This window comes from Triplophysa dalaica, chromosome 13, assembly GCF_015846415.1.
Source record: "Triplophysa dalaica isolate WHDGS20190420 chromosome 13, ASM1584641v1, whole genome shotgun sequence".
Lineage (NCBI taxonomy): Eukaryota > Metazoa > Chordata > Actinopteri > Cypriniformes > Nemacheilidae > Triplophysa > Triplophysa dalaica.
Genome location: NC_079554.1, coordinates 8,252,943 through 8,279,282, shown reverse-complemented (window position 1 = coordinate 8,279,282; position 26,340 = coordinate 8,252,943). Strand labels below are relative to the sequence as shown.

The 26,340-nt window shown below is 37.8% G+C and overlaps 1 protein-coding gene and 1 pseudogene across 4 annotated transcripts; both read right to left on the bottom strand.

The window, feature by feature from the left end:
* Nucleotides 1–1,610: 1,610 nt before the first annotated feature.
* LOC130434575 (regucalcin-like) lies at nucleotides 1,611–3,638 on the bottom strand (annotated as a pseudogene).
* Nucleotides 3,639–13,260: 9,622 nt separating this feature from the next.
* Nucleotides 13,261–24,941, bottom strand: LOC130434140 (uncharacterized). Of its 4 annotated transcripts, XM_056764104.1 has the most exons (9): nucleotides 24,825–24,941; nucleotides 20,236–20,781; nucleotides 19,751–19,906; nucleotides 17,900–18,111; nucleotides 17,741–17,804; nucleotides 17,485–17,626; nucleotides 14,962–16,000; nucleotides 14,667–14,770; nucleotides 13,261–14,370 (listed from the first exon to the last, which is right to left on the bottom strand). In XM_056764104.1, coding segments are annotated over exons 1-6 (996 nt in total). In that variant the 5' UTR covers nucleotides 24,842–24,941; the 3' UTR covers nucleotides 13,261–14,370; nucleotides 14,667–14,770; nucleotides 14,962–16,000; nucleotides 17,485–17,625. The 4 variants fall into 4 exon arrangements, with proteins under 4 accessions (XP_056620082.1, XP_056620079.1, XP_056620080.1 ...); XM_056764101.1 differs by having other exon boundaries at nucleotides 17,485–17,804; XM_056764102.1 differs by having other exon boundaries at nucleotides 17,485–17,804; nucleotides 20,236–20,526; nucleotides 24,825–24,917.
* Between the last annotated feature and the right edge of the window lie 1,399 nt (nucleotides 24,942–26,340).

Below are 26,340 nucleotides of genomic sequence, written 5' to 3'. Positions count from 1 at the left end.
CAACACGTGTTGCATCTGTGAAAGAGTAAAACGGGCATACTGTAGCTTCTAAACGGGATTTGTAATCCATGTTCTAGCTTCGCTAGAAGTCGCAGGCCATGTTCACAATGAACAGAGAGTTTGCTTTTTCAGTACGTGTACATCCAGGTGCTGTTGATTTCATTGGTTAGGTGGTGAAAGAATACCAACACACCCGTATACAAGAAAATATCTTTATTTGGAGGCGTGCGCTTTCGTGATTAAAGCGCTACAACCTTTAAAACATCACTGGGATTCAAACTCATTTAAATACAGCAGATTACCAAAAATGTCAATTTGTGTTTTCTTCACTTTCTAGGGGAATGTTGAAGATTCACACAAACATGAAGTCCACCTTTTCCCCCAAACCCGGTGTCACAGAGCATCTTTAAAATCATAGATAGGTTTTCAAATCAACACGCATCCCCGTTATAATGCGCATTCCTGGTAGCCTACTATCGTGCACGGTTCGCGTTCTTTCAAACGATCGTTTGTTTAAAATAGGATTACCTATTTTATTTAGATTTCACGAAGCCATCCGTCACATCATTTATGAACCCTTTATGTCTCAACCCTGGGACGTGACTTCCACTTTTTCTTTTCCAAAACTGCTAATGGGAAGTCTCAGCCTGCATTAAGAAGATCTTTTTTTCCTTAAAAATAGGTCTCATTTTGATTTTAACAAGACATCAACAATGGAAAACAGCATCTGTAGTAAGCCATCGTTGTCATTGCATTATTAAACCATATAACAGTGACTGATGGGCTCACTTCGACACCTCTGTTTGCCAGCAGCACGTTGAGATCATCAATAATAAACATGGCAAATGTGGAATCAGGATCGCTATCAAATCCATCCCTGGAAATCATTCATCAATCAATACTTTTGTTCACAGAGTTGGGTTAATGTAAGCAGGATTAGAAAACGTTTACAATTGTTTTACTTTAGTGAGGTCACGTCTAAAAAGTGGATTTGTGAATAGTTGCATTTTATATGCACTGATCAGGTGTAATGCCACGAAACAAAGATTTTCATCCGTCCTACGTTATCCTGCATTAATGCGACGGTGGTAATTCCAACGTTGGTTAAATAACCAATGCCGTGTAGCGATTTTAGCTGCAAGTTAAAATAAGGATGAGTTTAACTCACCAAAATAAGATTCTCCACCAGATCTATCAAGATCAAATACATGAAATGAGTTATTTAAAACGTCAATTTCAGTCAAGGAATTATTTTAGCTCAAAGGAAAATACGTATAATAATCGTCATTACACATACCATTCCATTCCATTCCATTTTCTACCGCTTATCCAAACTTCCTCGGGGCACGGAGAGCCTGCGCCTATCTCAGGAGTCATCGGGCATCAAGGCCATTACACATACATATTTTACAATTCTAATTAGCAGTATAGTGATATAAATCCTATATGTATTCGTCCAGCAAATGCATTGATGATTTATACACTAACATTATCTCATGACCATAAGTAACGTGACTTTACCAAACAGAATTAAGAGCAATGGTAGCATAGATGGAAACACAGTTTAAGTGACCAGTTTGTGAGCGTGAACACAGAGAACACATCACAAATGCCTTTATGGTTTTTATTAAACTCTAATCTACACATAATGACAACAAACAAATACATGAAACACAACCGCGCTCGGAAGCGCAGAGCTCGGCTCTGACAAAATGGTCAGTTTGCATTTAATACCTAAACTTAGTCATGGACATAGTATGAGGTATGCTATGGTTTTATAACATAGCTCATCATATAGGGAATTCGGAGAGTTGTAGTTACATATGAAACATGAAAGGCATTGAACTGTGAATCATTCCAATGTATGAATACATCAAATCAACCCTAAATCAAAACTTGTATATTCAACAGTTACAGAGTACTTAAAATGGCATGTGCGCCAACACACAACCAAGACATTTAGATACATTTACAGAAAAGGATAGTTTAATAAATCAAATAAAGTTCCTATTTGTCAGAGAAGTTCTCTGCTTAGCCTCAGATGTTAAGTAAGAGATGAGACAGAGACTTATCACCAATGCTTTGAAGCTAAGGAGTCTTAAATATCCTACAGAGGAACCAAATGGTCATCACACTCACTGTGAGAGTTCAAAAGACCAAAACCAGACCCATGGAGCCATGCTTGCTATGGTCTTTTGATGATGGTATCTAGAAACCAGGACAAAAGGGAGTGAGGCTTTTCTCTCAATGATCCAGTCACTACAGCTGTTTCATCAGAAAAAATGGTAACGGATCAACAAGCATCATCGCTGTCTTCTTGGTTTTTATCCAGTACACGAGAACGATGGAATGGCCGTCACTCCCATACCCGTGACCTGCGGTGAGAATAAAGGATGTTATGAGTCAGTCATAATGTCAACCCGTGATGTCACCTTACAGTATGTGTTATGTCACCTTAAATAGGCAGCCAGCCGATGGCTGTATGGCCAGTGAATCTCCATCCATGTCTTTAAACGGCGTGATGGTGACGTACAGATCAGCGTGATCCTTTCCACCTGCACAACACAAGGTGGTCTTCTCCTGCCAGTTTCACCGTCTGCAGTCAGGTGCCTGAAAGAAGTCCGTTAACTTTATGTATTGGCCAAAAGCCATTTCAATAAAAACGGCCGCTTTAAAGACGTTACTCCATTAAATGGTCTCAAAATACAATTTTAGTGGGGTTCATTTTCCTCCGGCAACACAAACACAAATGGCAAATAGATTGAGACACTCACACACCTGTTTGTGGGTCGATGCGCAAATCTCTTCCTCCATGGTAGCAGGCGACCCACTGACACCCTATGGGTCCATACACATACCGTCTGGTACGTCTTCATCGGGCTCTGCCCAGGAAAACCCTGTGGTCAACTTAATTAAACACACACACGTGCGCACACACGTGCGCGCGCACGCGCACACACACACACACACACACACAAACACACCCTGAAAAATAAATACAGTACGGACATCCAGTCTGGCTGTGGATGTGGTGAAAGAAGCGGTGATCCAGTGACCCGTCCAAAGTGTTGGAGATGTCCACCTGGTCTGAGTGATGAAGAACGGTCAGAATAAAGTGTGTACAGAGACCCCTGTTTCCTCTCCATCACGGCCGGCGGGAGTTCCATTCCCATGGTAAACGGACAGGCTGGGGGAAACGTGGGTATAATAAAATGAACTGCAATACATTACACTTTTACATCACTATACACTTAGCATACAGCAAAACCTAATGCACTCTTCTAGTGTAGAGTCTCCCACATAAATGGTACTTTTTTCGAGTATATACCTGCAAAGTACCTCCCTGCTTATCTACTTTCCATCACTGAAGCGAGCGTTGGGTTGGGTTTTTTGTCCAGCTGGGCAGCTGTTTTAATGGAGTGCATGACCTGTTGAACAACCGCAAAGCGCATTCCCCCCGAGATGACGTAACCGCCTGCTTTTCGCAACAAAGAGCCTACAGGTTTCTCTGGGACAGTAAAAACACACAACGCCCTTCTCACAGGCGCTTGGATCTCATAAAATACTGACAAACTTTCTGATGCCTCACCTGTAGTGATACTCTCCTCACGACCAGACGGGTCTCTCGCCGAATTCATTCTTTCCTGGGGGGTGTTCTCAGGGATGCGGGAATGTCTTGAAAAAACGAGTGTGCATTAGAAGTGTGTTTATCAAACAGTTACACAACAGATTTATATTAGGTTAACTGTCCCTTTCCATTTCGAGCACATACCAGACATGGACTTTTAAAGGTTGTAAACGCTCGGGAGATCTTGTCAAAAAGAGGAAGTTAAAGGAATAAAGACACTGACAAATAAAGTGTTTGTGTATGATGTATTGTGTTTTGTTTTATTTTCATTGATCTACCACCACGAATAAACAGACGTTGAAAGCCACACAGTTTACCGTGAATGATTTATTTCATCATTTTTCTTAGACAAGTGAACTGACTCGGTCACCATTCACAATAAGCACACATTTTTGCCTAATCTTATCCTTAATAATACAAGCCCAAAAACGGCTCTGTTATTGTCTCGTCGGCACACTGCTGACGTTATTGCGAACAGAATCACACGTGTGATGACGGGTCTTACTTACAACCCCTCCTAGCCTCGAAACCGCCATCGGTCCGGCGAGGGAGAGACGAGCTCGCAGCCTCTGCGTGCACACACAGCTCTCCCTCTAACAGCTGACCTCCGTTACACGAGAAATGACAGATTTTTCATCTACAGCGGTGTTTTGTGGTTTGCATCGGTGGATCCTTTCGCTCAGAAGTGCCCGCCGTTCGAACTGTAATGTTGTTTAGCCATTTCTACGTCGTGCATTGCGCTCTGTCTTCTTCTTCTTCTTCTTCTTCGCAGATAGGTTGTAGCTAGAAGGGATGCAGCTACGGCCGGAAGTGGTGCAACATCTCGCCATAGAATTCCAATAAAATAACATTAGCTAACCCCTACGCCTACCCAAACCCTAAACCTAACCTTACAATAATACAAAATATAAGTCAACTGTTTATGTACTGAAATATGTAACGTGTTGATAACGTTAGTCTATGAACATTTGACACTACGACCTGTACAAATAAAAACAAATGATTGCTTCCATTGTGTTAAGTCTGATCTTTGACCTTACGTCCGTCCAGTACGTTAGGTGACGTGACGTGACGTGCTTCGGCTCGTACCGTTGTATCAGAGTTGGCTTTAAAGCCTTACGTGTGAATCCATTTGTGTGTGTGGGCTTCCAACGACGTCAACTGGTCATAAGACAAACACAACACGGTGTATTTACCACGATCAATCTATACTTTGTTAAAGCACTGCTTGGTCTGCAGTTGGAGCGTTGCCATTGGCTGTTGGTTTGAATAATTAATGAGGGAGGTCTTGTCACAGTTGTTCTTTAACGATTTTCGTCTATAAATATCATTGTGTTTCGAGTTGCGTTTTGAACAATAGGGTGTATGATAAGGGCTCTGTCGGCATCGTGTTCACAACGTTGGACGTTCATTGAAGTTCGCCCCCTACCGTCGTCGAAAGTAGCAGTGCCGATGGGAGGTATAAATAGCAGGCGCGCGAGCTGTTGTATCGGTTGGGCCAGAGAGCGTCGCCTCGGCCAAGCCAACATGCTACTAGAGTCGCTAGCTGAGTGGCGCGCTATTGCACCTCTGACCCAGCCCCTGGTGCCGTCGGTACGCCGAAGGGCATCAGGTTTTGCTTCTTGCAAGTGTATAAAAGTCACAGGTTATTGTTTAACCTATACTTTATTTAACCTATTCAACGGCAAGAAGTGAAGCCGTCCCACCGGAAGTAAGTCGAGTCCCCTGCTGTAGTCATTTATATAAGAAAACTCAGCAATATAAAGGAACTCGGCAATAATCTTAGAAAAAACGCCACGCAGTGTGTAAACCTCTCTCTCTGACCCACCAACCGAGACGCTCTTGAGGCTGCGGTCTTTCGCATCGTAGTTAGAGTTCCCGCTCGTCTCCCGTCCGGATCGTCGTCGGTTCGAGGCCCGCGCAGAACAGGTTACGTATGCAGCTTGTGTTTTGGAACTAAACGTAGGAACATATGAAGAGATTGGTATCAAAATGAGTTATCACATCAAGTTTTTCTTCTTGTGCGTTCAGATTAATATCAATCAAACTGCAGTTGGTTTGTTTTGATTTAAGCCATATGACTGTAAGAAATAAGAGAATCTGGTTTACTGAATGAGCATTGAGGAGGAGAGCCCTACTCATAAAATGTCCTTCATCGTGCATTTTTTTTTCTCTATTTCCTCAGAATATTTGTCATTCTTATTGCTCCTTTATTGCCTTTCTTCCCGTGCCTTGCTTAATTTCCGTTTATTTACATCAATCAGTGCCTTAATGCAGTATACAAACAAAGAGTTTGGTTCCAAAATGAGATCACTCGGTTCTTTAAAAGATTTCTAAAATCGTGTTTGTCATGATGTTTTGGGTGCGTTTTATTGTTCTACATTTAAAGTTTCTAAATATATTCCATTTTGTTCTTATAAAAAGCATACATTTAAGATAGTTATAGAGGTTCATGTACCTCTCTGATTTGAACAAAGGCTATAGGCCTCATAGGACGGGCACCAAGCAGATATGGACCTCACATCTGCTTAGCATTACACACACACACGCTTTTGAAGACACTAGTTGGTACCAGTCACAGACGAACACAGTACACGCTATTGTATTGATTTGAGCACATGTTTACCCTTTAAATACACTAAACACTAAGCCAGGTGTAATAAATGACAACGTGCAACAAAGTGCTTTTCTTTTTAAGATGGATGTATGTGCATTTCTTTTTAAGCTTTTAAAAGGTTTTGCCACAGTTAAATACTGATATATGGAGCTTGACATGTAACTGTGGAAGGTCAGAAAAGGATGGACTAACAAAAATAGGTGATGCCATGTGAAACCTGATTTAAACCTGGTCTAAACGGTGAGAACAACGCGAGAACAATGTATAAAAGATGGAGTCAGATATGTACTGGTCAGACATCTTCAGATGAACTCTGTATGTCTCACTTTGACTTGTTCGAACAAATTAAAGATTGATACTTGGCTTCTTGGTCTTCGTGATTCCTCACAACATTTGATGATCGATTTCGCCACAACAACTGCGCCTCCCTAGCTGGCCTCCGTTACATACGGTATATATCAGTTCAAGAAAGTTACTGCAAGAGTTAAGTGAAAAACTGTGTGTGAAAAATAAGCTTTCTTCAAGGCACTCCCTAAGAAATTCAGCTTAGCACATTCAGCATGTGAATCGGAATGGAATATAAAAAATGAATGTGACGTGTTATCTCGTGTTGGAACCAGTCTCTTCATATGTATTCCATTCCATTCCATTTTCTACCGCTTATCCGAACTACCTCGGGTCACAGGGAGCCTGCGCCTATCTCAGGAGTCATCGGGCATCAAGGCAGGATACACCCTGGATGGAATGCCAACCCATCGCAGGGCACACACACTCACTCATTCATTCACTCACGCACGCACGCACTTACACCCTACGGACAATTTTTTCCAGAGATGCCAATCAACCTACCATGCATGTCTTTGGACCAGGGGAGGAAACCGGAGTACCCGGAGGAAACCCCCGAGGCACGGGGAGTCTTCATATGTATATTCTGTTAAAAAAATATATATTCATATATTAGTTAATGGAAGCTACTTCAAGAGTTAAGTGACAAAGCCAGAATGCAAAATAAACTTGTTTTTTAAGGCACTCCCCAAGCTCTTCCATTGAGGACATCCAAAAGAAACGCTGTCTGCGTCGAGCTCGCAGCATTCTCAAGGACTCCTCTCACCCCGCTCATAGACTGTTTACTCTCCTGACTTCCGGCAGGCGCTTCAGGTGCCTCCGGACAAGAACCAGCAGACTAGGAAACAGCTTTTTTCCAAGAGCTGTTTCATTATTGAACTCTGCTCCCCGCTGATTCCACTACCCCTCATAACTTTAACTTTAATGCTGCTATTACATTGTTTACATTGCACTACAGGGCTGCCATTCATGACTGAACTGTACACACCAGTACTTCATGTATCTGCTCTTTCGGACTGTTTATACACACAGCATCATTTGCACTCTATACTGCTCACTTGCACACCAGGAATATTACACTGAATGCTCATTTGCACTAATGGACTACTCTCATAACTAGATTACCTCATCTAGTGCACTGTAACTTTCATAACTGCATTACCTCATCTACTGCACTGTAACTTCAATAACTGCACTGTAACTCATCTATTGCATAACTGCATCTATTGCATAACTAACTGCATCTACTCATCTATTGCACTATAACTTCAATAACTGCATTAACTCATCTACTGCACTGTGACCTTAATAACCGCATTAACGCATCTACTGCACTGTGACTTCAATAACTGCACTAACTCATCTACTGCACTGTAAATGTATAACTGCATCTACTCATGTATTGCACTATAACTTCAATAACTCATGTACTGCACTGTACCTTTAATAACCGCATCAACTCATCTACTGCACTGTAACTTTAATAGATAATGTCTGTAACTAATGCACACTCAAGTCACTTGCACTATTGTATAGTCTATATTGTTATCTGTTCATAACCACCTGTACATTAATGTTCACAGTATATATCCTTCTGTTTATATTGTTCATAGTACATACCGACTGTCATATTTTCATAGTACATGCCCATTGTATAGTATTTTCCTAATATTGTATCCTGTATTTATTCACACTGTATATCCTGCACTTGCTAATTGCACTTCTGGTTAGACCTAAACTACATTTCGTTACACTGTACTTGTATATGTGTAATGACAATAAAGTTGAATCTAACCTAATCTAATATTTCGAAATTTAGCAGACACTTTTATCCAAAGCGACTTACAAAGAAATGAGAAACAATAAAGCGATTTGATATAAGGAGGAAATAATACAATAAGTGCTTGTAACGAGCAAGGCGGGACAAGAGCCGTGAGGGAATGACGCGAGCCCGGTGACGCTGCACGTTGCACCGGTCTCGCATCTCTCACGGAGGAGATCTGAAGCTTAAAAGGACGCGCAACAGGAGTGTAGCAAGATTCCAAATAAGAAGGAGCTGGGAACCAGCAAACATTTAACAACTCTTAAAAAAATAAACAAAAGAAAAATAAACAGCTGACAGCTCCCTCACTGTCGAATGCCGCCCACACAAGCATAATAAACCTAACGTAAAGTCCAGGCCTGGTCCTCTCTCGTCGCCCCTCCATAACACCCTGAAGGCATGACACCAAAGGTAGAATTTGAAACAGAGGAGAGGAGTACCTGGGATCCCTAGCATTGATAAGGTTCCTAGCAGGATCTGATGATTCACTGTACTGTATCAAAGGCTGCAGATAATGCTAGCAGAATCAGGACAGAAGAGTTGGAATACTTCTGTAGTAGAGTAGGCGGGGCGAGACCGTGGTTCGAGTCCGGTGAGTAATTGTGAATTAGCGCCAGCTGTGCGCACACCGGGCTCGAATCACGTAGGAGATGGGAGCATAAAAGGAACGAGCGACCGGACCGTCGAAGAGAGAGGACCGGGCCGAACTTATGTTATGTTTGTATTTATATTATGTTTTGTTCGCCGGCGGTCGTCCGTGAGGGGCCGCCGGCTGTTATATTACTTTATTAAATGTTTAAATGTTTGCCGGTTCCCGCCTCCTTCCTTCCATTTTATTGAGATTTGTTACAACTTCCATGACGGATAGCAGTGCCATCTCGGGTGAGCGGTTGCTTTTGAAGTCTTCATGCTTAGGGAGATAGGGAGAAAAACACATGGATGAGAAAATCCCAATCAAGTATTTCTGCAATAAATTGGAGAAGCAAAACAGATCTGAGAGAATTATTCATTGTGATTGTTTTGAGTGGGAGCATGCCCTGGTTCTGCTTAAATGTGGATGGAAAAGTGCCAGTGAGCATGAAGGTGATAATGATATCTGTGAGTGAGGTATGAGTGTGTTTGATATGGCCGCTAAGAGATTGGAGGGGATTGGGTCGAGAGGGAACAGGTAGGGGGTGGCTGGAGACAAGTTTAAAAACTTCAGTGTCGGTCATTGCATAGAAAGAGGAGAATTTGATGTTGGATGTGAGGATTCTGTGTTTGGAGGTTAGTGAGGTTGAAAATAGTTTGCTGATGAATGATTCTTAGCTGTAAAAGAGGAAGTGGGTGGAGGGAATAGAGGAGAGTTGAACGTTTCGAATAACTGCTGTGTGTTAGATGCATTACTCACCTTGGTGAGAATAATAATTTGAAGAGATAATGAGAACTCATGTTTTTTATTGTGCATTCCAATTAATATCAATCAAACTGCAGTTAATAATAAATAATAAAAACATGTTAACATAATAAAAAACATTTATCTCTAGTTGTAACCAAATTCTTCATTTATTTGTAAATGACAATAAAGCAAATAATAAAACAACAAACATCAAGTTTCTAAAAGATCAAGTGTCTCTGCATGCTAAAGTAAACCTCTTTGCCAATGTTCAGCTACAAAATGAATTGTAACGTTTACTGTCACAGAGGTAGTAGTAGTAATATTTTGTCTAAAAGCATCAACAAATCTTGCAGCGGGACTTAGTGGGACTCGCATTAAAGTGTGTGTGAGCGTGCGTGCATGTGTGTGTGTGTGCGATATTTTGAAGTGCTGGTCACCATTTAGCTTTCTTTCTCACAGGGCACAGCCTCTATCCGGCTAACCATGTGCTTATTTACAGATGAACTGTGTTCATATTTATTTATTGCATAACATTGACAGGTTTTGGAAACTTTATTTTATTTTTACTCTATTATTCATGTGTTGGCTGCCACACAATGAATTGAATGTGCCATTTCTCCCTACCGCTCACAGCATCGTGACTCAGAGAGAGAAAAACCCTGCGCTGGGAAACTGATACATAATTTTTTACGATGCATAGATTGTGAAGTTTTGAAATTAATTTGGAATTGTTGTTTGGATTAATTTCAAATACACTGAAAATCTTCAGTGTTGCATTTGTCCTTTCTTTAACAATAGCACATTCAATTTGGAATTGTACATTTAAGTACTTATGTCTTTGTTCATTTGATGCTACAAAAGAAGTTGACGTTTGCATTCTCATTATCACTGAAGGAAACATTCAAGCATTGCTGTCAAATGAGATTTTGAATGTTTCAGTGTTTCTAGAGGATCAGATCATCTAACACAACCTGGACGACTACCCTAATGGGTCTTCTTTACTGTGTTGACTTATATACAATCCCAAGAGACTTAAGTACACAATCGCGGAGATACAAAAAGTTTTCAAGGGTATTGGCAGTGTCAGTTGTTCTGAAAATGTAACAACTCGGTCCATTATTCTGTTGAAGAGCACATACACGCGGCACACCGATCATAATGCACATTTGTAAAGATGATTTGTATTGCGTGTTATTTTGGCGATAACGGTCTTCCTGTGCTGTTTGGCTTGTTGCGTTTCAAGTCTAAAGTAGTATTGCAAATGTATCATGTGGTAAGTGTGATGGTAAAATTTTGTATACGCACTTCTATAGGGAAGCACAGTAAAGTAAAATAAGGTCAAGTGTATGGGTTCCAAGGGGGGTTCGGGTTGCGCGTGAGCAGAGGGCCAAGGCTCAAACGTCACTTAATATAATGATTGACGCGATGACGACCTCCAGCGGTAGAGGTCACCTGGTGGTAAAAGTCACCCGTTTGTTCCAATAAAAAGTCAAAATGAAGTTATCTTGAGGCAATTGAAGAAAGTGAGGATTCAGTAAACCTTTTCAGATGACCCCCAACACGTGTTGCATCTGTGAAAGAGTGAAACAGGCATACTGTAGCTTCTAAACGTGATTTGTAATCCATGTTCTAGCTTCGCTAGAAGTCGCAGGCCATGTTCACAATGAACAGAGAGTTTGCTTTTTCAGTACGTGTACATCCAGGTGCTGTTGATTTCATTGGTTAGGTGGTGAAAAGAATACCAACACACCCGTATACAAGAAAATATCTTTATTTGGAGGCGTGCGCTTTTGTGATTAAAGCGCTACATCCTCTTAAAACATCACTGGGATTCAATCTCATTAAATACAGCAGATTACCAAAAATGTCAATTTGTGTTTACTTCACTTTCTAGGGGAATGTTTAAGATTCACACAAACATGAAGTCCACCTTTTCCCCCACGTTAAGATGATCAATAATAAACATGGCAAATGTGGACTCAGGATCGCTATCAAATCCATCCCTGGAAATCATTCATGAATACTTTTGTTCACAGAGTTGGTTAATGTAAGCAGGATTAGAAAACGTTTACAATGGTTTTACTTTTGTGAGGTCACGTCTAAAAAGTGGATTTGTGAATAATTGCATTTTATATCCACTGATCGGGTCTATCAAATCAGTTTAAGGCAAATATTTTCCTGTGTGTAATACCACGAAACAAAGATTTTCATCCGTCCCACGTTATCCTGCATTAAAGCGACGGTTGCACGGTTACAACGGTGGTCAAATAATCAATGCTGATTCATCAGAAAAAATGGTAACGTATCAACAAACATCATCGCTGTCTTCTTAGTTTTTATCCAGTACACGAGAACGATGAAATGGCTGTCACTCCCACATCCGTGACCTGCGGTGAGAATAAAGGATGTTATGTGTCAGTCATGATGTCAACCCGTGATGTCACCTTACAGTATGTGTTATGTCACCTTAAATAGGCAGCCAGCCAAAGGCTGTATGGCCAGTGAATCTCCATCCATGTCTTTAAACGGCCTGTTGGTGATGTACAGATCAGCGTGATCTTTTCCACCAGCACAACACGAGGTGGTCTTCTCCTACCAGTTTCACCGTCTGCAGTCGGGTGCCTGAAAGAAGTCCGTTAACTTTAGGTATTGGCCAAAAGTCATTTCGATAAAGACGGCCGCTATAAAGCCGTTACTCCAATAATATGGGGTTCCATTAGTGCCAAAAATGTGTCAACTGTTTTGAGCTTTGTACTATACAATTGTCTTTGTCTACGGTCATTGCCGTCTTGTTCGGGTAAATCAGTACGTCTTGACATTCATGCTGTCTGCTGATGTCGTCGTAATATGTCGTCCTGCCGTCTTTTCACAGTGTATCCTTTGTTCTGTAAGCTTTACTGTCGTTTTTTCCTGTCGTCCTTGCTGTCGTCTTTGCTGTCGTCCGTTATGTCGTCTTTGCTGTCGTCTTGATCTCTCGTCCGTTATGTCGTCTTTGCTGTCGTCCGTTATGTCGTCTTTGCTGTCGTCTTGATCTCTCGTCCGTTATGTCGTCTTTGCTGTCGTCCGTTATGTCGTCTTTGCTGTCGTCTTGATCTCTCGTCCGTTATGTCGTCTTTGCTGTCGTCCGTTATGTCGTCTTTGCTGTCGTCCGTTATGTCGTCTTTGCTGTCGTCCTTGCTGTCGTCCGCGCTGTTACATAGTATGTTAATGATAAGTTAACTTAAAGAGTGATATTTTGGGAATATAATTTTGTAGTTGTAATTTGGTTGTAGTAAAGTACAATTTAAAGTGTATTTAGTGCACTTTTGTGTGCTAAAGTGGAACAACTTCAAGTATATTAAAATTGTACTAAGTTAATGTTTACAAGCTTGTAGCTGGATTGTGGAACTAAAATTATACACTAAATAATTTTCATCCTCTAAAATAAAAGTGTTCTAATACAAAAATCAGTTAAAACAGACTCAATTGGAAATAGTTATAAATATATTTAATATACATTTTATTGACCGCATGAAGCATTCATAATGGTATACACCAGGACAATACTTTACAACGAAATAAATACATAAAAACAAAAAATCTGGCTTTTGTGGAAAAAATTTACTGTATTATTGCACATGCATGACATATAGCTTCATTTCCTGCTTTTTTCTCTGTTAGTCACTTTAGATAAAAGCGTCTCCTAAATGACTAAATGTGTCCAACTCAGCCCTGGAGGGTCACAGTCCTGCAGAGTGAAGCTGTAACCCGAATCTAACTCACCTTATTCTGCGTTCCAGACAATTCAGAAGTAAAGTTTGAATTTAGTATTATAAAAAAAACGTTTTCATTATTTCTGTATATTTGACTTATGTCCAACAGTAACTGTACGTTGTTGAGATTCATCTTTTTACATTGAGGACGATCATACACAAATATTACAACCGAAAGAAACCGTCAGTGATGTTCAAGAAGTCAACACCATTCATTTAAAGTCAGGTGGGTGTAAACCTCTGAAAATGTTTTTTGATGTACATATTGTTTTGTTTGTGAATCTTATGTTTCATGTAGTAATGTATTTCTTTTATTATTCTTTGGTGTGAAGTGAACTTTGGGTTAACATTTCTTTTGCAAAATAAGTTGTGCAGGGCAGGAAAGAGTTAAAAATAAATCTTTCAAAATACCTCTTATTTTTCCCAAATGTTCTGCATTTTCCAGGTTCTGCAAAGGTGAAGTAAACTTTTGACTTGATTTGAATATATGATATTACATTATTAAACTATAACTATTTTTGCTCAGTGGAGTTGTGAGTATATGCTGAGGTCTGTCTAATGATTGCAGAGCTTATTCCATACTTCATCAGTTATCTCTAAAATAAAGAGAGGAGTCATTGCTGGGCCTTTTTCACCCTCACCCATGTGAGGTTTTTATGTAAACGTCAGGGAATCTGAAGTGGCTGACTCCCTCCACTGTCATGGAGTTGGTGGTGGTGTGTCCCCTGAAGACCACCACTGCTGTCTCGTCTTCTGTCATCTTCTCTTTGAGGATGAGATGATTCTCCTCGCACCGGTGTGTCAGGGTATTTGTAGCACCCTCACCGCCTGATGAGGGGAAATAAACAGTTACAAAAAAACCACAGGAGTCAGAGCGGCTGTGTCTTCTGATGCTGTGTATTGACTTGAGCAGCGCGCCCCTCCCCCTCATAGGTGAACGCTCACAGAGAAAGTTAAATGTAATCAAAACAGATCAACTGATCGAAGACATTTCGTGATTAACATAAAATATGTAATATTACACACTAATGTAAGGTCCAAATAAAATACATACAAAATAATATTAACTTAAATATAAACTCGTTTGCATTGTTTATTATAACCTCCACATATTCACAGCTTACAGTTTCAGTGATCTGATCAGTTCACTCATTTTTCTGATGTCAAGACAATTCAGGTTTCAGATGTCTTTCCCAACCTGTCAGGCTTAGTTCAGCCTGACGGCAGTCTGAAATAGGCACACAAGAGGTTCGGTTAACTGGTCTACATGTACATTTATTTAAAATTGTCAATTTCTTTTACTTAATATAAAGTTTATTGTGTATTGGTGAAAACACAACTCAGCAGATAAATTTATCTTAACTATACTTCAGTAGAATATCATATTATGCATTAAGAGTTTTCATTAAAACTTCTCACCATGGGTTGTAAGTCGGCCTTAAGAAAGTTTCTTGAGTTCCTGAGAAAAGACTAAAGAGATACTAATATTGAAAGCTTTGCAGTAAGGCAAAGCTTGTACACAGAACACAATTACTAACATATAATCAGTCAATAAATGATCAATGTACCTCAATCAGTTTACATATACTGTATGCCTACCGATATGAAACTTACTGGGTGAATTGCTAACTTAGCACAACAACACTTTTTAAATACTTGTGACAAACATTCAATGCTAATATATATATATATATATACACGCACGCACACACACACACACACTGAACAACACAGTCGGTCAAATGGATTAAACTCATGATAAAATAGCGCTATTTTGTTACATAGGAAATTTCCCTGATTGGAAAGCAAAAGCGGTGTGTGGTTGAAAGACCGTATCGCTGACCTCGTGCGTCATGACGTCAGACCATACGTCAGAAGATGCGTGATTCAAAACTAATTATGTGATTAAGGCATTTAAAGTTTACAATATTGATTTAAAATTTCAAACACTTTCAAAATATTGTTTTGATAATAATCAATAAATCCATTTGTTTTTAAATCAGTGTTAGTAAAGCCTTTGTGTTACGTTTTTGTACTTAAAAAAAACTATTACCAGAGCAAATTACAGAGGAAATTAAAGATGGTATATTTAAAATCTACTTAAGGAAATTATTTTTAACATCATATAGAAAAGTATTGAGTAGTCTAATAATCAACTTATTTACAGATTTTCACAATACATACTGCTGCAATTATTGTGTCTGTTCAGACTAGGCTATGGTAACCTTCCCTTAAATGCATGTTAAAAATGATCAAACTGCTCCCTTGACATCCGTAATGTCTCTAATAAAATGTCAATTCCAAAGCAAGTGCTAGCGCCAAGTGGATCAACTCTTTCTTGAAGAAACTGAAAAACAGCACTGTGCAGATTTTCAGGTGGTGGGGGAACTTCAATAATGTCATCACTGTCCACTGGTGTTGGTCCCTCCCAGTCAATGCTGTGCTCCTCCAAATATGTCTAGAAGGGGGTAAAATATTTATTTAGATGCAAACATATACTGGGTGTAGGTCACTGAGTGAAAACGCTTAATATGTTTAAAGTATGAACTAGAAAGCTATCAACTCCAGAAACATTATGGGTCTAGTCTTTAGCTGTATGTTTTTTCAGAGTCACTAGGATTATGAACTTCATATTCTCTGATATATAAGATATTTTGCAATCATCAAATTAAAACAGGTTAGACATAAAAGTTCAGCACCTTGGCAAAATGGAAATATGATTCACACATCATAAAGGCTATTTAAACTAGAGCACAAATTGAGCCAAACTGAGCCAAAATCTTGACTATTAAATGTATTGTTATTATTATAAGAGAATATAATTATACTCAGCATTAATCTAAAACCTGATTTTGTCAGGAGCAGATACATTTATTGGAATAATGAAAGTCTGTAAAACACGCAGTGAAAGGGATTTAAATGCTTGTCACTGCAGACAATGTTTGTTCGCAAATGTACGCTCATCCAAATATGAAAAGCATTTTCGAGCTCAATAGTCTCAGATTTTGCCCAGGATTGCTGTGCCGTTGTGTGCCCTCTTCCCTAAACATCTGTAAACTCACACTTGTGTGTGCGAATTAAGTACGTAGTTGCGTCAGTGCTTCACGTGTCTGAAAACAATAGAGTAGTATGCTCACAAAATAATTTATATGAATAATTTATATTAAAAAACTTGTTTTAACTTTTGTTTTTTTAATACATTTTAAAATATTTTAAAACTGATAAATACATTTTAATATTGGCTGTAGTTATTATGTTTGTCACATGGTTAGCATTGTGGGACTCATTCCTTCCATGCAGAATGTTGGTGGAGAACCACCACTAGAGAATTGTGTGCAGAAGAGAAATGACAATGCTAGTTAGTATGAGGCAAGATTCAAAAATAAATTATTGATTTAATCCGTGTAGAAAACTTGCTCTGCATTAAGCCAAGTCCTGAACCCAGCTGTTCTGACTTTAAATGAGACTATAAAAAAGCCCAAAACTCGTTACTCCACATCGATGGCTTCTACACCGCTTGTACAACGGGGTAAAAATTGGATTATAAAAGGTGCTTTAAAAACGGTTTCCTACAATGCCAAAATATTCCTTACAATGCAATTTATAGAAAAGCAATTACATACTTAATAAAGCACCTTTTCCTGTCTCAAAATGACGACTCATGTGTACAAGCCATTGGCGTGGAGTGATGAGTATTTGCTCAAAGTCTGCATTTAAAGTCACACCAAATGTGTTCAACGGGGTTCAGGACTTGGCTTTATGCAGAGCATTCAAGTTCTTCCACATTGACTGAATCAATGTTTTATTTCTGAATTCCAAACAGGGGCATTGTCATGATGGAATAGAACAAACTCTTCCCAAAACGTTTGGCAATTTAGTGTAAAATAAGAAATGTTTTAGTGTACATACAAAGGGCATTTGAAAATAGCTTCATTAACAGACCTGCTCAGAAAGTGGGTTACAAATTTGATCCATGTTCTGTAACTGTCCTTCAATCCAAAGCTGCTGTGGTGACCTCCCATGCTCTGTGGAAATCGCATGCCGATCCCATGCTTGCTTGAAGAGCTGGATATGCATGTTGATTCTTGGAAGCATCACATAATGAAGACAAATCATATCAAGTTCACTGTCAGGATTCAGAGCACCGGCACTGGAGAGATGTTGGAGTGCAGAATGATAGTTAACTGTCACTGCACACCAAACATCTCTCCAAAGTCTTTCAATTCGTTGATTGTGTACGCTGCGTCCGGTAATAAAACTTCCTAATCAAGAGGAAAAATAAGCAATTATGAAATAGGATTGTCTTTTAATATGATTTTATATAAAGTATGCACAATAAAAAAACAATAAAATATACCTGTTCCTCTATCTGGATGCTCAAGCATAAAGCGTGCCACCTCAACATTCTCTCCACCCTTATTGCTACGAACTCTTTTAGGTACCCCAAAGAGCTGCACAGCAGCAACAAATAAAGACAGAACAGTCGAGGCTCTGTTGTTGTCACTTGCATGCAGGAACATGACTTTTCTACTGTACCCATCTATCCCCCCATGGATCACAATTCTCCATCTACAAACAAGACATTATTTTGAGTAGGATAAGACGCTCTTATGTGACCAAATAAAAAACTAAGTCTTTGAAATGTATATCACTTATCCTAACGTCGTAAAAAATCCATTCTTGAAATACAAATCATTTGTAAAGAAATAAAATTCCATTTAAATAAATCTGAGAGATTTCTGTCTATTCATTCAAAACCCAATAAATAGATTTTAAAAGTAGATTTAAAATAACAGTCCAAAGGCTTAGCCTATTTGTCGCCATCTCTGTATCTAGTTTGATACTGTTAATGTGCGGAGGTGATTTTCTTAAAAGGAACATTCCATGAAAATCATACACCTCTGTGGTTAGGTGCTATAGTTGGGTCCCCGGTGCATCAATCAACCCAGAAAATGGAAAAAGTACGTCTCAGTAACTTTGCTTTGTTTCTTAAAGAACACTTTGTTTTTAATTGTAATGTTTTAAACATGTTTGTATAATGTTTTGAACGCGATTTGATATGTTGTTGTTAATATGTTGGTTTTATCTATATAAGTGAAAAGTATTCCAACTCTGTGATATATGATTGAAAGTCTCTAAAATAGTTATGGCAAATAAGTACAAGTTGAATTTGTTGTACAGCATGTCTGCCCGGCCAAATAATATTAAATAAAATATTTAAATGACTAATGGTTACCAACAAAAACATACTTCTGGTCAGTCAAATGCTAATAATAAAAATAAAAAAATCATACCCCTTACAGCATTTGCCAGTTGCATCTAGATCTGTGTTCACAAGTTATGCAAGCCTTCACTACTGACTCACTCAAAAATCTTAAAAAAGGTAATGCATAAATGCAGGGAGAATGGATGGAAAGCAAACTTATGTTGAGAGAGATAAGCTGCTATATTTTTTCAAAGAACTTATCGGACAACACAGAACAGTTGCTATTATGTATTACTTGATCTCCATAGTATGACGCACAGGCAAAATTTTGTTGTTGTTCATGGTCAGGGACTTTTTTTACAGGCTTTTACAGGCTCCAGGACTGGAGCTAATTTTTTGGCTTCAATATTTATATTGTATGGTAACAGTTTACAGTTTTATGAAAGCAGTAAGGAATTGGGGCTAGTGGTGTATCATAAATAAGTCATCATGGCTAAAGAGGTTGCTGGCACAATACAAACAAAGCCACTATGCAGTAATGTACTCTTGACACAGCAAAGCCTCAAGTAAGCTATCTTATTGCTTCACTTGTGTCATGAAGATGAACAAATGTGTTACAATATAAAGTTAACTGATGACAGGAAATTCATATTTGGGAAAGTAACGCAAGCTTACTCTTTCAGATGTGAATGAAAATTAATGTTACAAACATGTTTTTCATTTAATTCATTACATTAAGTTGATCTATTCATTGTTTTACTGTATTAATAAAGAATAGGCTAAGTAATGTTAGTAACAGAAATGGTGTGTTTTGCTTGAACAATGTCTATCTTGGATAGTTCTTTATAAATAATGAGAATGACTTCTTGTATCCTATCAATAACTAACATTAAATGTAAAGCTGAATATTTTGAAAGTAATCATAGTTGTGGTGTCTAAAATGCATTAACAGCATAACATTTAAGCACTGACCTAAGCAACATAAATGATAAAATAAATTACCGTATCAACTTATGGTTTCCGTCAATATGCCATAATGCCATGGGAGCTGGAACAGAGTAGACTCTTCTCTGTATAATGTTTATTCCAAGTCCACGACATATTGTACCCACTGGATCTACTGTTCTTAGCGTTTCCATTACTCGGGACCGCTGAACTCTTGAAAACAAATTTCATTATGTTATTAAGAATACAACAAATACCACACTTACATGTGTCTTGATCATTGTTTAAATATAATTAACACATTTTAATTATTTTAAGAAATTTGTCAATTCACAGCAAAAAAGGCCTTTGTTTGAAAATTTATTTAATTTTAATTGTTAAAATGGAAAATGTTTGTATGTGTTTATATGAACAGTGCTTGAACAGTTTAAAAACATTTGAAGGCACTGCTAAAATAAGATGTATATATTAAGATGTAAAATAAGATCTGTACCACTCAACATAAAGCACTGCAATCATTATTTGCATTGTATAAAACTCACCTCAGTCCAACACTGTTGAGGTATCCACTGACTCGCTTTATTCCGGAGTCAGGACATTCTCTGATGAAATGACAAACAAGTTGTCTGAGGTCCTCATCTGTAATGTCACTGTAATACATTTTTACTGACAAGCCATACTCAGACATTCTTCTTCTTATTGTTCTATAACTTACACAAAACATTTGTGCGATTTGCTTTACTGTGAAATTAAATTCCAAAAGGTATTCCAACTGCTCAGGGGAAATGTCCCAGTATGGGCATCCTCTGTCTCCAGTTCTGATCCTGGCAGGCCTAAATCCATGAGTTGCATGAGTTTGGGCTTGCAACAAGTACAATACTCTTTGCATGCTGTGTAGTATGTCATCAATTTCTGTTAAAACACCATTTTGGCTACATCTTTCAAGAATAGAAAGGAGATTTTCGAAACGAGTATAGAGAAAATCCATATCCATTTGATTCCGCTGTGTTTCATATTGCTGCAAAAGTCGCTGTGTCTGAGAGTGAATAAACTGTAGAAGCTGATAGCTCTGTTGATTAACCTGAAAGCTTGAAAATGAATAAAAACACAAACTGATTTTAGTATAAACATTTTTATAGAAATAATCTCAACTCTTCAAACACAGTAAATATAGTTCTGATGTTTTAAATGCTGTGAATTTGCAGCGTGCTGCTCTATACATGAAAACATTCTTATTTTGCTCACCATGATAGGAAGGGAAGCAAACATTGATTTAAAACATGTCTTGCCTTACCCCCTTGACATTTTAGAGCTTTCGGATGCAGTCTTTGTTTTTTTTACAAGTGTTTTTGATTGGAATCTCCTCAACCCGACGTGTCACCCACAATTCTAAATGTTTACTGCATTTGAAAGCTCTAAAATGCTGCCTTTTGAGGCAGCATATCAAGGTAGTAAGGCATCAAGACATGTCTGAATTAAATGTTTGCTTTACTTTCTATCTCCTGAGATACCTCTGTCAGATATTTTTGAAGGCAGCATGGATGTATCCTTTACTGCCTTCAATGTCCCACAATCTATTCGTGTGCTCGTGCCAGGGATGTGATTGGTTGAGCAGGGTCAAGTTGAGTAGCATCTGCCCCAATAACGGAGGCTCCACTTTAAGGAAAGGGCTTCTGGGGACGCACCTCAAGGACCGTGCGACAACGGAAGTGACGAGTGCATCATGTTGGACAATCAAAGTGTGAGTATCAAATGTGAAAAAAAAAATATTAGTTTAACGTGACAAATATGTAACATATTATTGGAAAGTTAATATAGCCAAAGTGAGTTGGGACATAGTCTTGAATGCACTAACATTATATATCCACAATTTAGGCATCAAATGCTGTTAAACAAGTTGTTAGTATATGCGTCAAAATTGATTGTAATATTACAATTTTCTCGTGCTCACAGCGAGGCTGTTTATCCCACGATGTAGTTATGAGCACGTCTCTTCATTTTGGCTTTAGTTTATAATTGTTTGACATCCCAATAATGGACTGTTAAAATACCACATGCTAGATTTTGTCATGTGTCGTGTAAAGTTAGTCTACTTTGTCGACTTTGCCATAATTTATGTCTATTTATATATGATAAATTAACTTAAATTGTTTAACTTGACCTATTGGACTCAATCCAACAATCCTATATATTTCAATTAAACATTTTCTTTTGATAGGTCTTCATGTATGGCCTGGTTAAGCTTAAGTGTTTATCACTGCAGGATGCTGAGCAGGCCTTCGTGTGTGGTCAAGTTTACCATCACAGGTAAGAGTAGAATTTCTTACACAATGTCCAATGTTTTGTATGCATCAACAGTATGTCTGCTAAGCCAGCAGTGATTATTTTCTCTATTTTTCTATTTCAGTGAAGTGAAACAATTTAATCAAGCTATATTAAAACAATTAAGAAAAGAGGGCAAAACATCCAATTGGTAGATACTGCTGCAAAACTGAGCTTTAAATATTAAAATTATTATTCTTTATATTCAGATAACTTCCATCTATTATTATTTTTCTCAGTTCATAGGGACATTATTGACATAAAGCATCAAAAAAGTATGGTCTTTGGTCACTAAGATCTTTAAAATATGAAATATGAGATGAGAGCGTTAGGAATGTTCAACTGGATGTTCCTCGTTTCATTTCCTTCTCTCTTTCTCTCTTAGAATTCAGTGATGAAGTCAATGAACAGTTTTTTGTGATTAGCATTTTAATTGTTCATTTGTTATTTTATTAAATTTACACAGTCTTAAATCTACACACAGAGTCATCCTTGTGTCTTCATTTTGCATTTAAAATGTGGATGTGGTGACTGAAAGGCTATCCCATGATTACTTGTTTATTTAACCTGATGTTATAATATGCCAGTGATAACAGTAATTATTCAACCTTAAGTTTTTAGCAATAAGGTTTTATTGTAAAAAATAAGTATTTGGGTGTTATAAACCTTAAAAAATTTAATTTGGTGCAAATACTAGCTTTGTTATACTTTTTCGGTCCTCAAAAAAATGGGGTCTTGGAACTCCGATTCACAAAACAATAGATCAGAACTGCCATTGACTTCAGAACTTTTAACCAGGTTTTCCAAATTCCAAAAACGTATTATTTGACCGATGTGGTGGGTTTAAGTTTTTGTTGAGTTGTGATTTCAAATGTAATAAACTACCCATCAAGCTAGCAAATTTTCATAAGCAAGCACTGGATTCATGGAAATTGGCCTATAAGCATACTTTTTCACCTCATAAATGCATTATGTGGAACAACCAATATGTTTTATTTAGAAATAGGTCCATTTTCGACAAACAGTGTGTTGAGAAAAATATTATTTGTATTTCACACTTCATAGAACATAATGGAAATCTAATTAGTTAGGAAAAATTTGTTGAAGATAACAATATTAATATTACCTCCATAAAGTATTTGAGGCTAATTAAATAAATGTTTCCTAAACTTTTACACCTTATTAAGTCATTTTTACAATATTCTAGATTAATGGGAGAAATTCATAAGTTATTTATAGATGGGGTTGACTTGCATGACAAAAAATGCAAGAATTGGCACATTAGAAAAACATGTATTTTTACAAATAGTATTGCCCTGAAATCTTTAGCTTTATGGAAACAAATGTACCCCTCGATAATTCCTTACAATATCTGGTCTGTTCAAAATAATTTTATAATACCAAACAAAGCATAGGAACTTCACATAAAAATTCTTCATAACTTTTAACCCTGTAAATTGTTTTTATCTAATACTGGTGTCACTATTACAGACAACGTTATAAGAATCCTGTGCTTGCTTGGAAAAAACTATATCCATAATTGTAGAGTTGTAGGTTCTAAACCTAACATTATAGTTTTTTGCTCTGAATTAAAAATATTTGCCCAAACCCTTTCCAAAATGAACAAAAACAAGAAATGCATTAAAACACAAAAGATTATTGTAGTAGAGTAGGCGGGGCGAGACCGTGGTTCGAGTCCGGTGAATAGGCTAATTGTGAATGAGCGCCAGCTGTGCGCACACCGGGTTCGAATCACGTAGGAGATTGGGAGCATATAAAAGGAACGAGCGACCGGACCGTCGAGGAGAGAGCACCGGGCCCGAAGTGTTTGTATATGTATTTATGTTTTACTGTGTTGTTGTTCGCCGGCGGTCGTCCTTGAGGGGCCGCCGGCTGTTATTATTTCTGTTATTAAATGTTTAAATGTTCGCCGGTTCCCACCTCCTTCCTTCCCTATCTTGAATTATATTACAATAATAAATATGATTGTTTGATCACCAATAAATAGATTCACAATGTTTTCTTATTTACCTCCTTGCTTTGCTCAAAATCCAAAATAAAGAAACATATATCTTTTATCGTTTATTTATTTATTATTGATTATTTTTTATCATAATTTCAATTTACTTACAGTTATGTATTCATTTTTTGTTTTAAACTATGTGTATTGTATACATATGTAGCCTAATGTGAAAGTCTTGATAATGTTTCCCTTATACTATTGTTAATATAAATGATCATTGTTATTGTTATTTGTGTTGGAATAGTAAAAAATAATAATTTAAAAAAATAGGTTACTAGAAGTGCGTCCCCAGGTGTGTGGTCCTGGAAGTGTGGCCTCCGCTGTTGCAGCTGAATAACATTATATATAATAATATTAAATATAAAAAAATAACGGTTGATATGTCGGTACTTAGTCAGTATGCAGTGTATTATGCGATTTCGGACGCAGCTTATTAGGTAACCATTTGAGAACGATTGAGCGGTTGATCAGATTCACAATTTGTGGACAAACATTGACAAGTTCATGGAGACAAAGATGAATACAGCATTAATAAATCTAGTTTCTCTTATATAATAATAATAATCTAGTCCTCGGTTAATACCTACTCGTGTAAACGGCAACAGTGGCCAGTGTTGACTAGCAACGAAAGACGCGAGGAGAGCGCATGCTCGGGTGCTTGGGGGAGACGGGAGAAAACAGTGCGACTAGCGTTTTGCGCGCGGTTTAGAAGCCAAATAATTATGAGGCAGCGAAGCAACGAGTCGGTCTACTTTTAAACGTGGTGGAATGCATTATTTAGCCTACCTTGCTATCGCAGCCATTCTTGCTTACATCGTGAAGAAATCTTTAAAAATCGTCTTGGTTTTATGGCGGGTTGCTCTGGTGCATTATCACCACCTACTGTGTTGGAGTCTGCACAAGACCTAATGACCAAACACGATGTGTACTGCGCATGTGCGAAGATTTCCTGCCTAGTAAAAAAGAGTAATACAAAAATTATTACAAAAAAGAAAACACATCATATGCCAGGGAGCAATACTTTATTGTATCTTTAGAAAAGATTTATAGACCGTTTCATTTGACTCGCGCGCGCATGACCCCCAGATAACTTCCGGTTTGTGTTTGATTAGTGTTTAATAATATAACTATTTAAATTTGATTTAGTTTATGTTTATATTGATTTATCTTATTATTTTATTGTATAATAATAGTATTAGGCTGTATAAAATATTTGTTGTAGGCCTATATACATTTTATTCAATATTTTGTTTTTGAATGGGTCCCGTAGTTTGGTCGCATTTAAGGAAACTGTTTGAGTCATTGACATTTAGTGGTTGAGATTGGTATCGCAGTTTACATTCAATTTTCAAAGAAGACAAGTTTGGGCAATTGAAGGTTTTTCTCGGTTTCTTTGCTTGTTACAATGATAAATAATCTACAGGCACTCTTTCTTGTTAGAATCATACCTAGCAAACATTGGTCCGACGTCGGGAACGTCGTGTCCCTGGCCCAAAATAGTTAATAGATAAACATATGCGACACAGAACATTTAATAAAAAGCATCCAGGTACGGACACGTCATCGGTTTGGTGTTGCGTGTATAACTCGTACTTTAGCTACGTGTAATTGAATATACACCGTGTTAAAAATCGGTTGTGAGAGGACATTCAAAGTTTTATAGTCCATAATTATCCTCTACAATATACTTGAAATTGAAATATGCAAAAGCAATTTTGTTTACACATTGATAAAAACAAAAAATAATTTGAATCTTTTAATTCTATTTTTTTTATTAGCAGTTAGCTAATGTTATCAACACATATACATACACATGAGGGGAGGTTACACAAGAATATTATAGAAATTTTCATGCACATGTGTTCATACAGCATTAATATTTCATATACTCATTCATCTACTATTAGCCTATAATTATTTCATATAATCATTACATATAGTCATTACATATATCATCTTGACATGTAATCACTAATATCATCTTGAAGCCAAATTTGTGCCCGCATTTTAATTTTCTCTCCATCATTTTATTTAGTCGTCCTTTAAATTACAATTCAATTTTTTTTTATAAGAAAACACTTAACATGCGCATCCGTTATAATTGGTTCTAGGCTAGCTAGAGCGGGAAAACAGAGGGTGTTTCCTCAGATGATGACTGCTGCATAAAGTAGATGCCTAAAGTCGCGCTGATCGGGGTCCCGGTTCGTTTTTATAAGCGAGTTTGGCACTGACAGCCAAACACCCCTCCAACGTTGCATAGGTCTGACGCACGTATACGTCATTGCTAAGCCCCGGATGTCCT

Coding starts and splice junctions, on each gene's coding strand:
- LOC130434140 (XM_056764101.1), bottom strand. Junction 18,112..19,750: donor GGAAACCATAAGTTGATACG/GTAATTTATTTT, acceptor TCTTGTTTGTAG/ATGGAGAATTGTGATCCATG. Junction 17,805..17,899: donor GCATCCAGATAGAGGAACAG/GTATATTTTATT, acceptor CCTCTTGATTAG/GAAGTTTTATTACCGGACGC.